This window comes from Lithobates pipiens, unplaced genomic scaffold (assembly GCF_037356315.1).
Source record: "Lithobates pipiens isolate NorthernLeopardFrog02 unplaced genomic scaffold, aLitPip1_a1.2 Scaffold_19, whole genome shotgun sequence".
Taxonomy (NCBI): domain Eukaryota; kingdom Metazoa; phylum Chordata; class Amphibia; order Anura; family Ranidae; genus Lithobates; species Lithobates pipiens.
In genome coordinates, this window is record NW_027507764.1 from 548,419,287 (window position 1) to 548,433,151 (window position 13,865).

At 41.9% G+C, this 13,865-nt stretch overlaps 1 protein-coding gene across 1 annotated transcript; it reads left to right on the forward strand.

Moving 5' to 3' along the window:
- Positions 1-620: 620 nt before the first annotated feature.
- Positions 621-13,610, forward strand: CCN3 (cellular communication network factor 3). The gene is made up of 5 exons (XM_077493271.1): positions 621-771; positions 4,786-4,999; positions 6,816-7,067; positions 10,241-10,455; positions 11,784-13,610. The coding sequence occupies exons 1-5, from the start codon at positions 715-717 to the stop codon at positions 12,081-12,083; spliced, it is 1,038 nt and encodes a 345-aa protein (XP_077349397.1). The 5' UTR covers positions 621-714; the 3' UTR covers positions 12,084-13,610.
- The last annotated feature ends 255 nt before the right edge of the window (positions 13,611-13,865 follow it).

Below are 13,865 nucleotides of genomic sequence, written 5' to 3' on the forward strand. Positions count from 1 at the left end.
AACTATTGGCACCACCGTGCGTTTGCTAAAGAGCATTTCTGTGCATGTTGGTAAAGTGCGTACTTTTGCTCACATTCCCGAACTTGGGTGCAAACTTAGCCTAAAGACTTATTACTGATAATGCAACCAAATTGTGGTCTTTATGGCGCATCTTTATGCAGCATGGGTCGGTGTTGAGGCTTGCGTAAACGCAGCTGCGACCAGAAATTCAGATCATCTTTTTTATTTCCAGTCCTCAACGGTTGGAAATAGTGTTCTCATTGTCTAGAGGTTACATAAGAATAATAAGTAATAAGAGGAGTACAGTAGATTATGCCTGCCTGTCCTCTCAGACTGTACGAGACGTCTGGAGATGTGCTTATAACAGGCATTCCTCTTGTACAGATGAGTAATCAGTTCCTCTGTCACTTCCCTAAGCTGGATGGAAAATACATTCCTTTTGGAGAGCATTACATGCAGGTTTTTCCCCTCTTCAGGGATATCAGCTTGCCATCTAGCGTCCATAGACTGCAGTGTTTGTTTGGGAAAATGTAGTGGGCGGAAGGAATTTGGAAATCGTCATCCTTCCGAAAGCTGCCCAATTTCAGGATTGTCCACCAATAGGATCCCAGTGGATGGAGCCGTGTTCTATATATGGGGAGGATGTAGACATCTCAGGCACTTATTTCCAGAAGCACAGAAGGTATCAGTACTGAGCTCCAAGACTGGGACATCATGTTCTCCAGAAGGAACCTTCTCCAAGCCCTCTGCACCCTCTTTCTGGTTCATAAAGTAAGTGATACCTAAAAGTTTTATTACCTTTACAATTAACTTCCTAATCCCAAAAGCTAAAGACTTTTATGGGATTCTGAATACCTTAGGATATGCATGCCATTATCAAATGTATTTAATATTTCAACGCTCATGAACCAAATTAATAAACCAGCAAAAAATTAGTACATGGCAAAAGTGGAATCCAATAATATCCTTTCTTCACTCCAGTGCTGTCCGAAGAGTGATACAGTGATGAAAGCGATCATTTTATTGGTTAATATTATTTCTTGCTTGTAATTTTTTCTTTTTTTATAAATTTGATTTTATTAAATTAAAATATGTTGTGGTTCTTAAAGTGTATAGAAATTAGCATTGCACTGTAACTGATACCGATATTGGTATTGGTGCCGATACTAAGCATTTGTACCAATACCTTCAATTCCACAGTCTGTAAGATCGGTTCACATATGTGCGGGGCTGGCTTCAGTGCGATTTGTAAAAAGAGCCCGGTTCCGATTTGTTTCAGTGGTTCAGGTGCAAATTTGTAAAGTGCATGTCACCGGAAATCGCACCTGAACCTCACAAATTTCACCTGACTCTTTTTAAAATCCCACTGTGGCATATATATGAACTGGCTCCATAGAAAGCTGGTTTGGTTCACGTCATGCAAAACGGATGCAAAATGTATATTTCTGTATTTTTCTTATTTATAAATTTGGCTTTATTCATTTTTATCAGAAAATTGAAATATTTTGGGGTTCTTAGCGTGTATGGAAACCCAAAATCGATTTTTCGGTCAGTTTGGAATCATGCCTTAATGTAAATAGTTTTCCTAAAGTATAACTAAGAGCAACACTTTTTTTGGTTTGGATAGCGTGGAGAAGGGTTAAAACACCTGTCAGTTTTTTATTGCTGTCTGTGCCCCCGTTAAAGAGATTGACCGTCTTTTTTTTATCCTGTGAAAGTGAAAGAAAATCTTAAATTTTGGGTTGTCACCAGAACAGGAAAAGAGGGGAAATCCTCCAATGGGGACACTATTTCTTGTGGTAACAACCAGAGATTCCCTCACTTTGGAGGATTTCCTCTTATTTCCTGTTTTGGCTATGGAACAGGAAGAGAAGAGAAGTCTCCCCAATGGGACACAGATGACAACATGGTAAAGCGGCTCTATTTTTAGCGCTGCTTTACTGTCGTTTTAGTGGCGGTGTTCGGCCACTAGTGGGGCGGTTTTAACCCCCGATAGCGTCCGAAAAAGGGTTAAAACCGCCCACAAAGCACCACTGCAGTGGCGTTTTGCTGGGTGTATAGCCGCGCTGCCCTATTGATTTCAATACACTGCTCCGTCACCGCTCCAAAGATGCTGCTAGCGGGACTTGAATATGTATACACCCTTCCTACAGCGCCCCTGCCCATTGAAATCAATGGACAGCACCGCTGTAGCGGCAATTTGCGGGCTCATTTAACCCTTTTTCGGCCATTAGCAGGAGTTAAAAGCACCCAAGTAAAGGTAAAGCACCACTAAAAATAGCAGCGCTTTACCGCCGATGACCCCAAAGCCCCAGTGTTAAAGTAGCCTAATGCCACATACACACGATAGAACATTTCGACAACAAAACCGTGGATATTTTTTACAACGGATGTTGGCTCAAACTTGTCTTTCTCACACACGGTTACACAAATGTTGTCGGAAATTCCGAACATCAAGAACACAGTGACGTACAAGACGTACGATGAGCCGAGAAAAATTTAATTCAATAGCCAGTGTGGCTCTTCTGCTTGATTCCGAGCATGTGTAGACTTTTGTGCGTCGGAATTGTGTACACACACTCGTAATTTGAGAACCAGCTGTCAAACATTTGTTGTCGGAAATTCAGACCGTGTGTACGAGGCATAAGTGTGAATCAGGAAAAAAAGTATTACAATTGGCAGGTGGCTTACCCTGCCTTTCCTAGCTATTCTGTACGTACAAGTGCTCATTGAACCTGTTAGAAGAGCACTTGTAAGACTTTCCACTAGAGGGAGCATAAATAGTTCTCCATATGAAAAAGTCATGAAATTATAGTGGCATGCCCTGTAAAATATGAGAAGCCAATGAATGGCTAAAGCAGCCAGCATGAGAAATCAGTCACAGCAAACAATCCGATTTCAGTTTTTTAAGTTTTCTGCAATTCATTGCTGTTGGTTCCTACAAACACACACTGATTTTTGGCCATGCAATGCAAATCTGGTGGTATAGTCTGTACAAAAAAACTGCATACCATTAAAGTATTCATTGCTTCCATAAAGGAAGGAAAGAATATTTTTTGTTGTTGAAATATGGCTATTTTTAATTTTAAAGATCAGCTTCATTATCGGACAAGTTGGCACTGGCTGCATATCTGAATTCCTCTAGGTGAACGTCACCGTACGTGATTACTGTCACTACCTGCAGAGAGGAGAAAGTGATCTCACTGCAGACACTTAGTGGAAATATATGAACGTATCTACTCTGCTATAGCAGATGTGTCAGATCGGGTTATGCAACCTTCCATTGTGGCTCACAGCCGCTTTAATAAATTAAATTAAACCTACTCTATAGGATATTAAAACTGAATGTTGGAGACAGGGCAGGACTGAGGGTGGTGGGGGCCCCTGGGCTTGAGTCACTTTCGGGCCCTACCTTCTATACATTACCGTATTTATCGGCGTATAACACGTGCTGGCGTATAACACGCACCCCGTGTTTAGGAGGGAATTTTCAGGAAAAAACTTTTAGGAGGGAAGTTTAAGGAAAAAAACTTACATTTAAATGCCCATCAATGCAGCCTTATCAGTGTCCATCTGCAGCCTTGCCCATCCATCTGCAGCCTTGTCCAGTATAATTGCAGCCTTGTCATTTGCAGGCTTGTCATTGCAGTCTCAAAGTTTAAAAATGGCGCTGCTGAGATACAGAGTCCTGTGTATCTCGGCGGCTCTCGGGTCGAGTGTACTCGGCTCACAGTCACGCCCAGTAACTGTGAGCGGAGCCAAGCCGGGTACACTCGGCTATGTATCTTGGCGGGGCCCCCTATTGGGTGGGGCCCATGGGCTTGAGCCCAGTCAAGCCCAATGGTAAGTCCTGCCCTGGTTGGGGAGATTTTTTTTAAATATACTCTTGGAGTGGGGTGTCTCCCTCACTGCAAAGGTTAAATGCTTGTTTTATGAATGAATGAGTGACTTGTATATGTATTTATGCATAGTGTGCCATTAAAAAGTTAATGGTACCCTATGCTAACCATTAGTTACCTAATCCCTCGTTCCTGCAAGCCGCTTCTCTTTGACGCTCCAACTGACATCATCACGTACAATGTAGGATCAGCAGCCCTTCATTGTAAATGGGGACTCCAACAGCCCAACCCAGTTTGTTGGAGGGGATAGGATAGGAAAATGTCAGGTAGCTTAGGGTAAGGGAAGTGAAAACTGCTTTTGGTTCACATATGTGCTGTCCTACCTGCAAGAAACACAGGGAAGGAAGCCCCTAACATTTCTTTTTAAATCACAAAATACCTTGCAGTTAAGTACACATGAAAATGCACCATAGGTGACAATGCATGGGGGTGCCATTAAGAAGGAATGTCTAAAGTGCAGCACGTTCCTCTGCAGATAGGGAATGTTCCCCAGCCACAGACATGCCCATCATTTTTTGTATTGGTGACAATGGTCACCCGGACTAATAGAGCACATCAGCACCCCCCCAAAAGCATGACCGAGCTGTCACCAACTACATGGATTTACTCGGTGCAGCTCAAAAATGAAGCCAGCACTGTGCAGCCAGTCACAGTGTGGGAGGTTTGGGAACCCTGCCTGCTGGCATCAAGAGTCATTGCCAATTTAAAGCTTCCACTTCTCAGTCCTACAGTCAATATACAAAACACCAAGGAGAAGTGTTGCAACAGAACCATGAAGACTATTTGCCATGAGGAATTATCTGAACCTGTTTTAAGAGATACCCCAGCTGTTCATAACTAGACTGAATATTCTTTTAAGCTCACGTTGGGAATATTTGCCTTGCAGGTAGCTTCTCAGAGATGCCCGTCGCAATGTGGACCTTGCCCAGAAGACCCACCCAGGTGCGCTCCCAACGTACCAATTGCATTAGATGGCTGTGCCTGCTGTCCCATATGCGCTCGACAAGATGGGGAGAGCTGCTCAGAAGTGTACCCGTGCCAAGAGGGACTATTCTGTGACTTCAGTGCTGATCTCAGAGCCGATGTTGGCATTTGCATGGGTAAGTCAAACCTGGTAAAATCAATATAGCTGCAAACCTCTTACTGAACAAGGCCACTGTAAATCTATAGCAATCAGCTAACACCTTTATCTTTTACTTCCAAACTGCTTTTAAACATAGATATATGTGGAAGTTCTAGAGGGAGCTCTCAGTACAATTACTCTTTCTTTTAGTAACTGTTGACGTAACATGTATTTATTATAGGCATTTATATATCTCTTACTAAACTATTCATTCAAATCAGTCACTGCTGTCAAGGAGCTTACAATCTAAGGCAGGCTTTCTCAACCTTTAAACCCCAGAGGAACCCCAAAAAAAACATTTATGTCTCGAGGAACTCTTCCTAAAACCAAATCATCAGGGCTCAATAAAACCAATGTTCCTTCCATTGTTGGTCAATAGGAAGAATATCCCCCATAAAGTGGTGTTCAGAATGCCACCCTTAAAGACAGCTAAAAATATATTTGGTGTCATGCTGCTGGCTTTGCTAAGTGGTGCTGCTGAACCTTGAACTCTGTAGACATCATCAAATAGGTGGTTCATTGGCCACAGCTCAAGGAACCCCTATCAACCCCTGGAGGAACCCCAGGGTTCCACAGAACCCTGGTTGAGAATGGCTGATCTAAGGTACCTATCTCATATAATATGACCCATTTAATCAGGAGTTAATTAAGCTACCAGAATGTCTTATGTAGAAGGAAACTGGAATACCCAGAGCAAACCTACATAAGCACAGAGAGAACATGTGGAATCCTGGCTGGGATGTGTCACAGAAGTGCTACCCACTAAGCTGCAGCCACACAGGGAGTACATTGTTTTCAAGAAGTCCGTTGACTTGAAGGCTTGCATTGTGGGAAGAAGCAGTAAAGTACAAACATTGTATAGCACTGCTATGAAATCTGGCGACAGCCTGCTGCTCATACAAAAAACATATTTGGGGGCACACCTTAATGCGTTTAAATTCAAGATGGTGCTGCTATAAGACCAACAAACAGTAGCGAACATATTACAGAGCACACATTCAAGTATTACATTTCCAGCAGGCTAGTTAAAAACACCTGAACATATTCCAAAAATACGGGTGTTTGGTCACACTATATGGTTTTATAGTGCTAAGCCCACTTACTGCGTCAAAGTACCCCGAATTAGTGGGTCCTACCCTAGTAATAGAATGAAAGATCCTGCGTCTCAACCATGGGAGCCAAACTCCTCTATGTGGGAGAACTGAAGGGATTCCTCCTATGCACTGGTGGCCACTAAATAAGAGGTAATGAAGAGGGGGAGGGGTGCTCCATCCCAAATAAACCTGGTCAGGGTCTATTACAATGAGTGGGCAATCTGAATGAGTGGGCAGGTGGGGGGCTAATAAAGGCATGCGAAGCATAATGAACCGAATGGCTGAATTTTGCTAACAGTGAAAGGGGCTTAAAGGGGTATGGTTATATAAAACCTGAGCCTGCTCTTCTCTGGGTCAAGAGTATGCAATACACAGAGTTCAGAGGTCAGGAGTGAGTCCAGGGGTTAGGCATTAATAATGCACAAAGTGCAGCGGTAAGAAGTAAGTATTGCATACTAAATAAACGCACAGAGTATACAGGTCAAAAAGAAGTAAAGCCGGACTGCAGTCTGGGTTGTGGAGCTGGGCCCATGGCAGCTTCCCCTCCTGCACCCCTCTTTGTCCTGGCCCTATCTGTATGTATATATGGAATACCCACTTAATTTGTAGAATAATAATGTTTTACAGTACATTTGTGTTTTACCGTTTGTGTTTGGGTCCAGTATGTCATTGTATATCTTTTTTCCCTTCATTCTCCAGCCCTGGAAGCCGACAAATGTGTGTTCAATGATGTGGTTTATCGCAGTGGTGAAACCTTCCAGCCCAGCTGTAAATATCACTGTACATGCCAGGACGGGCAGATTAGTTGTGTTCCCAGATGCAACAATGACCTACTGCTGCCTAGTCCTGAGTGCCCCAACCCAATCAAAGTGAAAGTGCCCGGCGAGTGCTGCGAGAAGTGGATCTGCGACTCCAAAGAAGAGGTGGCGATTGGCGGTTTTGCAATGGCCGGTGAGATTCTCAAAAGTCCTATTTCAACATTATTATTTTTTTTGCAAAGATAGCTTTAAATGCATTATGGGCTCTTACAATCGTTTATTGCTTATCAGTTTTTTATCCCATCAATACAAACATGTTTTTTGTATTAAGCGAAAAGAAAAAAACAACGTAAAATTGCACTTACTAGTAGCAACTAATTGCCAACATGACTGAAGCCGGGTACACACAGGCCGAATGTTGGGAGACATTGGGCGGTTCAAAAACAAAAAAAAGCCGACATTCGGCCCATGTGTAACAGCCCGATCAGTGCTCTCAGACAATGGAAGTTCTGGGAGGGGGGGGGCACCTCCCGTGTCAGAACACAACAGCTCAATGGGGTGAGATCACTATACCAATGTTGAATTGATTAGTGCAAAGAGCCGAAAGCTCTTTTTTGTGCAACCCGCTGGGTTGCACGAAAAAGAAATTGTAGTATGTACCAGGCTTTAAACTAAAATTGGAATGGTTGTTTAGGTTAATGCATGACACGTCATCCCTGGCCTTTTCTACACGCTATTGAGAATAGACATCTTGCTTCATTGTATACGACCTTGATGTATTTACTTACTACATACAATGGTCATATGTAGGACATCCGATTGTAAAACATGGCCTGTTTAAGATTTACCAATATGGATTTTGATTTGTATGGTAATTTTGAAGTATATTGCATAATCTGATGAAACACATGAAACTGGTTTATATTTAGGTGGAAAAACATAGGTATCTTAGTCTGTTACTGCCAGCCTTATGCATATACGTATAGCTGGCGACATGGATTTACATTCACTCAGAGCCCCCAGCACAGTAATTGCACTGTCACTGAGCGCTCCAATACATATAATCCAATGAGTGCGCCAATCAAATGTCCAAGAGTCCAAGGTTTTTAATGATAAAATTGATTCATAGCAGAAAATTCATATTCCAGAAAAATATGAATCGGGAAAAAAATATTTTGATGGCCAAACACACTCCCCCTTCTTTAGGGCTACAAAGCAAGTACAGATACAAAGGTCATCAATATAAAAGTAAAAGATCATCAATATAAAAAAGGACTATGTCAGTAAAAAAATAATAAAAAGGAAAGAGTGATTTATTTTACTTTTTTATTATTATTTTTTACAAGTATATTCATGTTTATATTCCTGACCTTTTACTTTTATATTGCTGACCTTTGTATCGGCCACCCACTTGTCTGAGACCCCATAAAGTCTACCTCACTGCATAAAAGGAGCCAGTTCCACTCAGATGATGTCATCCTTAAAAATGTTAATTGAAAGCCACATAAACATGGGGAATACAACACAGGGAATCTCTGTGACCAAGCCCTGTGGGCGGGATGAAATGCATTGGTGAGGGCAGTGATTTGGTGGGACTGTTGTACAGTATTCCCTATAAGTACCGTATATACTCGAGTATAAGCCGAGATTTTCAGCCTCTTTTTTGAGGCTGAAAGTGCCCCCCTCGGCTTATACTCGAGTCATCGCCGTCTGACTGCTCGATCAGCGTATCGAGCAGACAGACGGCGGACATACTACAATTTGAAAGCCGCGCCTCCTTCTCCGCCTCCGCCTGTGATAGGCGGAACACTGAATTTCCCAGCAGCCTGTGTTCCGCCTATCACGGACATCGTCTCATCCTCGTCCGTAGTACGAGGATGAGACGATATCGGTGATAGGCGGAACACAGGCTGCTGGGAAATTCAGTGTTCCGCCTATCACAGGCGGAGGCGGAGGCGGGGCTTTTGAATTTTAGAATGGCCGCCGAGGCGATCCTGGCAAGGCACGGGACGGAGGCAAGGCAAGGCACGGCACGGGACGGGACGGAGGCAAGGCACGGGACGGAGGCAAGGAGGCAAGGCACGGCACGGGACGGAGGCAAGGAGGCAAGGCACGGCACGGGACGGAGGCAAGGAGGCAAGGCACGGGACGGAGGCTCGGGACACAGGTAGGCTGGACACACACACACACACACACACACACACACGGACACACACACATGGACACACACACACAGGGATGGATGGATGGAGACACACACACACAGGGATGGATGGATGGATGGAGACACACACACACAGGGATGGATGGATGGATGGAGACACACACACACAGGGATGGATGGATGGATGGACACACACACACACAGGGATGGATGGATGGATGGACACACACACACACAGGGATGGATGGATGGATGGACACACACACACACACACAGGGATGGACGGACACACAGGGACGGACACACACACAGGGATGGACAGGCATATCTCACCCTCGGCTTATACACGAGTCAATAAGTTTGCCAGTTTTTTTGGGGGTAAATTGGGGGCCTCGGCTTATATTCGGGTCGGCCTATACTCGAGTATATACGGTATGTCATTTTTCAATAACGTTTTTTTAAAGATCATGTCATGAAAATGTGACCATCTCCCATTTTGCAAGCTCACAGTCCATGTAATCGGGGGCTATGCTCCCGATTAGGTGATTTCTGTGACAGCCAATCACAGTGATCACCTCGTTAGCCTACCTACCCACCTCTGACAATAGTGGTAAATCTTAATAGACATCTCCTAAAATATATATATATATATATATATATATATATATATATATATATATATAATTTTAATTAGTGTTATATTTCTTGCCATTTAATGTCATAACAATAAGGAGTTCAAAGCTGACCAATAGGTTATTGCACAACAGAATAAAAATAATGAAATCTATTTTTATTTACAAAGCAATCTTAAATACATTGTTTTCATATAATGATTTAAAGATATTTAAAAATCTTCCATAAACACCTGTGTCCTAATCGGTTTATGCGTTTTGTGGATTATCTGCTTCTTCAGGACTGTATTCTAGGATATTCCTTGACCCACCACCAACACATAACGCTACCGGCTTATCAGTCTTCACCCGGGAGGTGCTGGTGACAGTGCAGTCACAGTGCTAGGACCCCTTCCTTCACAAAAAATAGATACAAATATACTGTATGTGCTCAAATGGTGTTGAAGGGTTAAAACAGACTTAGAAAAGATTTTAATGAACTCTGTACATTGATGTATAAAAGGTTATTCTTTTAATATTTATCATCCCTTCCACTTTAACACAGCAATATCCTTTTTTTGTATTTTACAGCCTACAGGCCTGAAGCCACTTTAGGGGTCGCTGTGTCTGACATGGGCAGCAACTGCATTACACAGACAACAGAGTGGAGTGCGTGTTCCAAGACTTGCGGCATTGGTCACTCATACCGGGTGTCCAATCGGAATCATCGGTGTGAAATGCAGAAGCAGGTCCGCCTGTGTATGGTGCGACCCTGCGAGGAGGAGAAACAGGGGCTTTTTGGAAAGGTAATAACCAATAATGTCATTACGCCTTTATTTAAGATGTATGTCAAATTTTTGGATTCGGTGGGTAAGGGTTTGAACTCCAGTCAAGTTTTTGCAGCTATCCAGTGCTCCGATAGAGAGATTTCCCTTCACTTCCTGTCCTGTTGACGATGGTTTTACCAGACAGGAAGGGAGAGAAAATCTGTAACAGGGACACAGACAGAAAATGGCCTTCCCCTACTCTACCAAAGACTAGGACACAGAGTTTTGGATCCAGATGTAAAAATCTACTGAGAGTGCCAGACCAAAGATCTTGGATTCCAAAATCTTTTAATATTGCTGTTCGCTCATAACAAGAAAGCATAAAACGTCCATTGTGTTTCGGGGCTCAAAATACAATTGGAAGATCAAAAAGATCATTTAATGCACCATACACTTAGTGATCTTAATCTAATTTTCCGCTCTGACCAATCAGAATAATTTCTATGGTTTTGCTCAAAATGAATTTATGGCACAGTACGTCAGCTTTTTCTTATCCTTTTTATCACAGAGGAAACCTTGAAATCATTTTTAGGTCTTGGGGAACCCTTTCAAGAACTAATTCATGGGTGGTTATTGGAAAAAATGCCCCTCATATTTGTGGGTAGTGGGAAGAATGCTCCCATCAGTTCTGGTCACCACTGAAGACAGCTGAAGGGATCATTAGGTTCATTTAGTTGATTTTCCCAAGTTGTGTTAACCCCCCAACTAAGCTGGCACCATCAGACGAAAGGTGAATCAGCTTGAGGAACCACTAGTAACCTCTGGAGGAACCCTTAGGTTCCACAGAAGGTTCCATGGCTGCGGTATATGTCTTTTCGATATATGATAGATTTGATTATATTGTCTGATTCAGTGAAGAATCATTTGATCAGATTATTATATGTATGGCCATCGTAAAACAAAAAAAATTGACTTGACATACACTTGAATACTATTTTCTAGAGCAGTTCTCATATCTGAGCCTTTTTTCCATAGAGTTTTCTTGCCTAATTTTTATTTTTTCGAGGTAGGTCGCCAGGTCTTTCCACAACCTACCTCAACTTGCTTGGGCTTGGGATTGGGAATGGCATGCTTAATGTGATAACACATGAGCATAGCCATTTTGTATCCATATACTAGGGCCCATTTAGGCAGGAGCCAATGAACCTACCATAATGTGTTTGTAATATGGGAGGAAACTGGTGTAATCAATGCTAGCATAGGCACAACATGCAACTCCATGCAGGATAACATCTGTATTCATAATGTCAATAATTCAAAAATGTGTGCACCTCCCTAAAAAAATATTTTTTCTTCCCCTATTACAGGAAGGAAAAAAATGCACAAAGGTGACAAGATCAGAAAAACCCATGCGATTTGAATACAAAAACTGCGTCAGTGTTCAGAGCTACACACCCAAGTTTTGCGGTGACTGCAGCGATGGGCGATGTTGTACACCGCACAGCACTAGGACCGCCCAAGTGGAGTTCCAGTGTCCCAAGAACAGAGTTATGAAAAAACCTGTGATGTTCATTAATACGTGCGTCTGTCACTACCACTGCCCACGGGACACAAGCCTCCTCCAGACAGAAAACGCCATGTTCCCGGGCCTGCGAAGACCATTATAAGGACAAGTTGAGATCCATTCTTAAAGTTCCAAACTCCAAGCCATAGGATGGCCAGAGAACTTTGAAATGCCTCCTGTTGATATAAATGCACAATGGGTGGCAGGAAAAAAACATAGTGTAATTATAAAATTTTTATACTTGCCGCATATTTAAAGTAATTTAAGGAGGCAAAAAAAATTATAAAATTCACGGACTGTTTGACTTTTTTTAAATTGTAAATATGATAATTTAAATGGAATATTTTAAATTTGATGTGTTTGTCTTACTTTTGATACCGGTTTCAAATGTAAAAAAAGTCAATGTTATGTTATAGAAAATAGCGTACATTCCATTAAGGGCCAATCAACATGGACTATTTCATAGAAATGAGGTTTTATAGACCAACCTCAGCTACAAGATGAAGTTCTAAATATTCCTAAAAACACGAATAGGCAATACATTGCCTTTATTAAACTAAAACATGGAAATATGGAACTTTATATGGAAGGGAATTACAATGAACCAGCTGTAATGCCAATCTTTTCCACATCGAAAAGAATTTGAATTAAATTGAATTAAACTAAATTGTATGCATACCAAAAAGTTTTTTAGTTTTAGAATAGGGGAGGGTTATAATCCCAGCAGGTTTCTTCACACTTCCTGTCCAGACATGCAGCAGGAAGTGAGAGTAAATCTCCATAAAGTGCTGGGAAATCACCCCGGCAATTGTTACCATGTGTCACCATTGGGACAATTACTGTCCCCTCAAATTCAAATGGTAAATTTCCCATCCCGCTGGTCACCAGCACAAACAGCAAAAGTGAATATATTTAGTGAGGACACTGGCAAAGAGAACTGGACAAGGGTTCAAAATGATCCCTACTCTATCCAAAAGTTTTTGCTGTACATACATAGGAACCCCTAATTTTACAAATGAACATTTAATACAGGGGGCAGCCATGACACAGGGGGTCACAGACCATGATGGGTTTTCTTAACAGGGATTGCAGCAGTAGCTGCTTGCTTTCAAACTGCCACTCTCTCACTGAAAATCTGTCAGAGGATATACAGAGCAGTGAGACTGGTAGAAAGGATTAGTAACTGCCCTGACTCATTTAACTGTGAAATAAGAGCTTGAGCTACTGAACTCTGTTGACAGTGGGTTTTTTTTAAGCATAGCCATTGGGAATAGGACAGAAACTTGTGGAAAGGGGCCCAAAGTTCCCCCTGCTTGCTGGAAACAGGAAAATATAAACTGTTTGCAAACAATTTATATTTACTGGACTAAAAAAAAAAAAAAAAAAAAAAATGAAGCATGTATATTTTAGTCCTACGCATAAAAGGGAAAGCGTACAATTACACTGTGCCTTACCTTTAAGCAGGCCTTGTACACTACAAATTCAGAAATGATATACTGAGTTGTGTGCTGAAAATTTGACTTTGAGATTATAAAGATTTTGTAAAATAACTGTGTATATTTTTATGTCCTTTTATAAATTGTGTTGTACAGTGAAAAATATATTTTTTCTAATAAATCGATTTGTGTTACCTCCTGAGGCTTATTATTTTGTGCCTTACATTTTGTAATATATGGCCTGTATGTTGACCTGTACTGCCATCTGTTAATGATGTGTGGGAACTACTCATAGTATCCCAGTTCCTGCAATGGTTTGTTGTTCTCTGGTTAATGCTGATTGCATACTCCTTCACCATTCTACCTACATTGCCACAATGTACCCTTGCAAAGTTACCCTGCAAGTTATTCAGTAAGCACCAAGCAGCACATCACTGATCATCTGGCTG

Excerpts from the sequence above, each read along its gene's own strand:
- CCN3 (XM_077493271.1), top strand. The coding sequence starts at position 715 with ATGTTCTCCAGAAGGAACCTTCTCCAAGCCCTCTGCACCCTCTTTCTG. Across the intron at positions 5,000-6,815 it reads CGATGTTGGCATTTGCATGG|CCCTGGAAGCCGACAAATGT; the intron begins GTAAGTCAAACC and ends TTCATTCTCCAG. Across the intron at positions 7,068-10,240 it reads TGGCGGTTTTGCAATGGCCG|CCTACAGGCCTGAAGCCACT; the intron begins GTGAGATTCTCA and ends TGTATTTTACAG.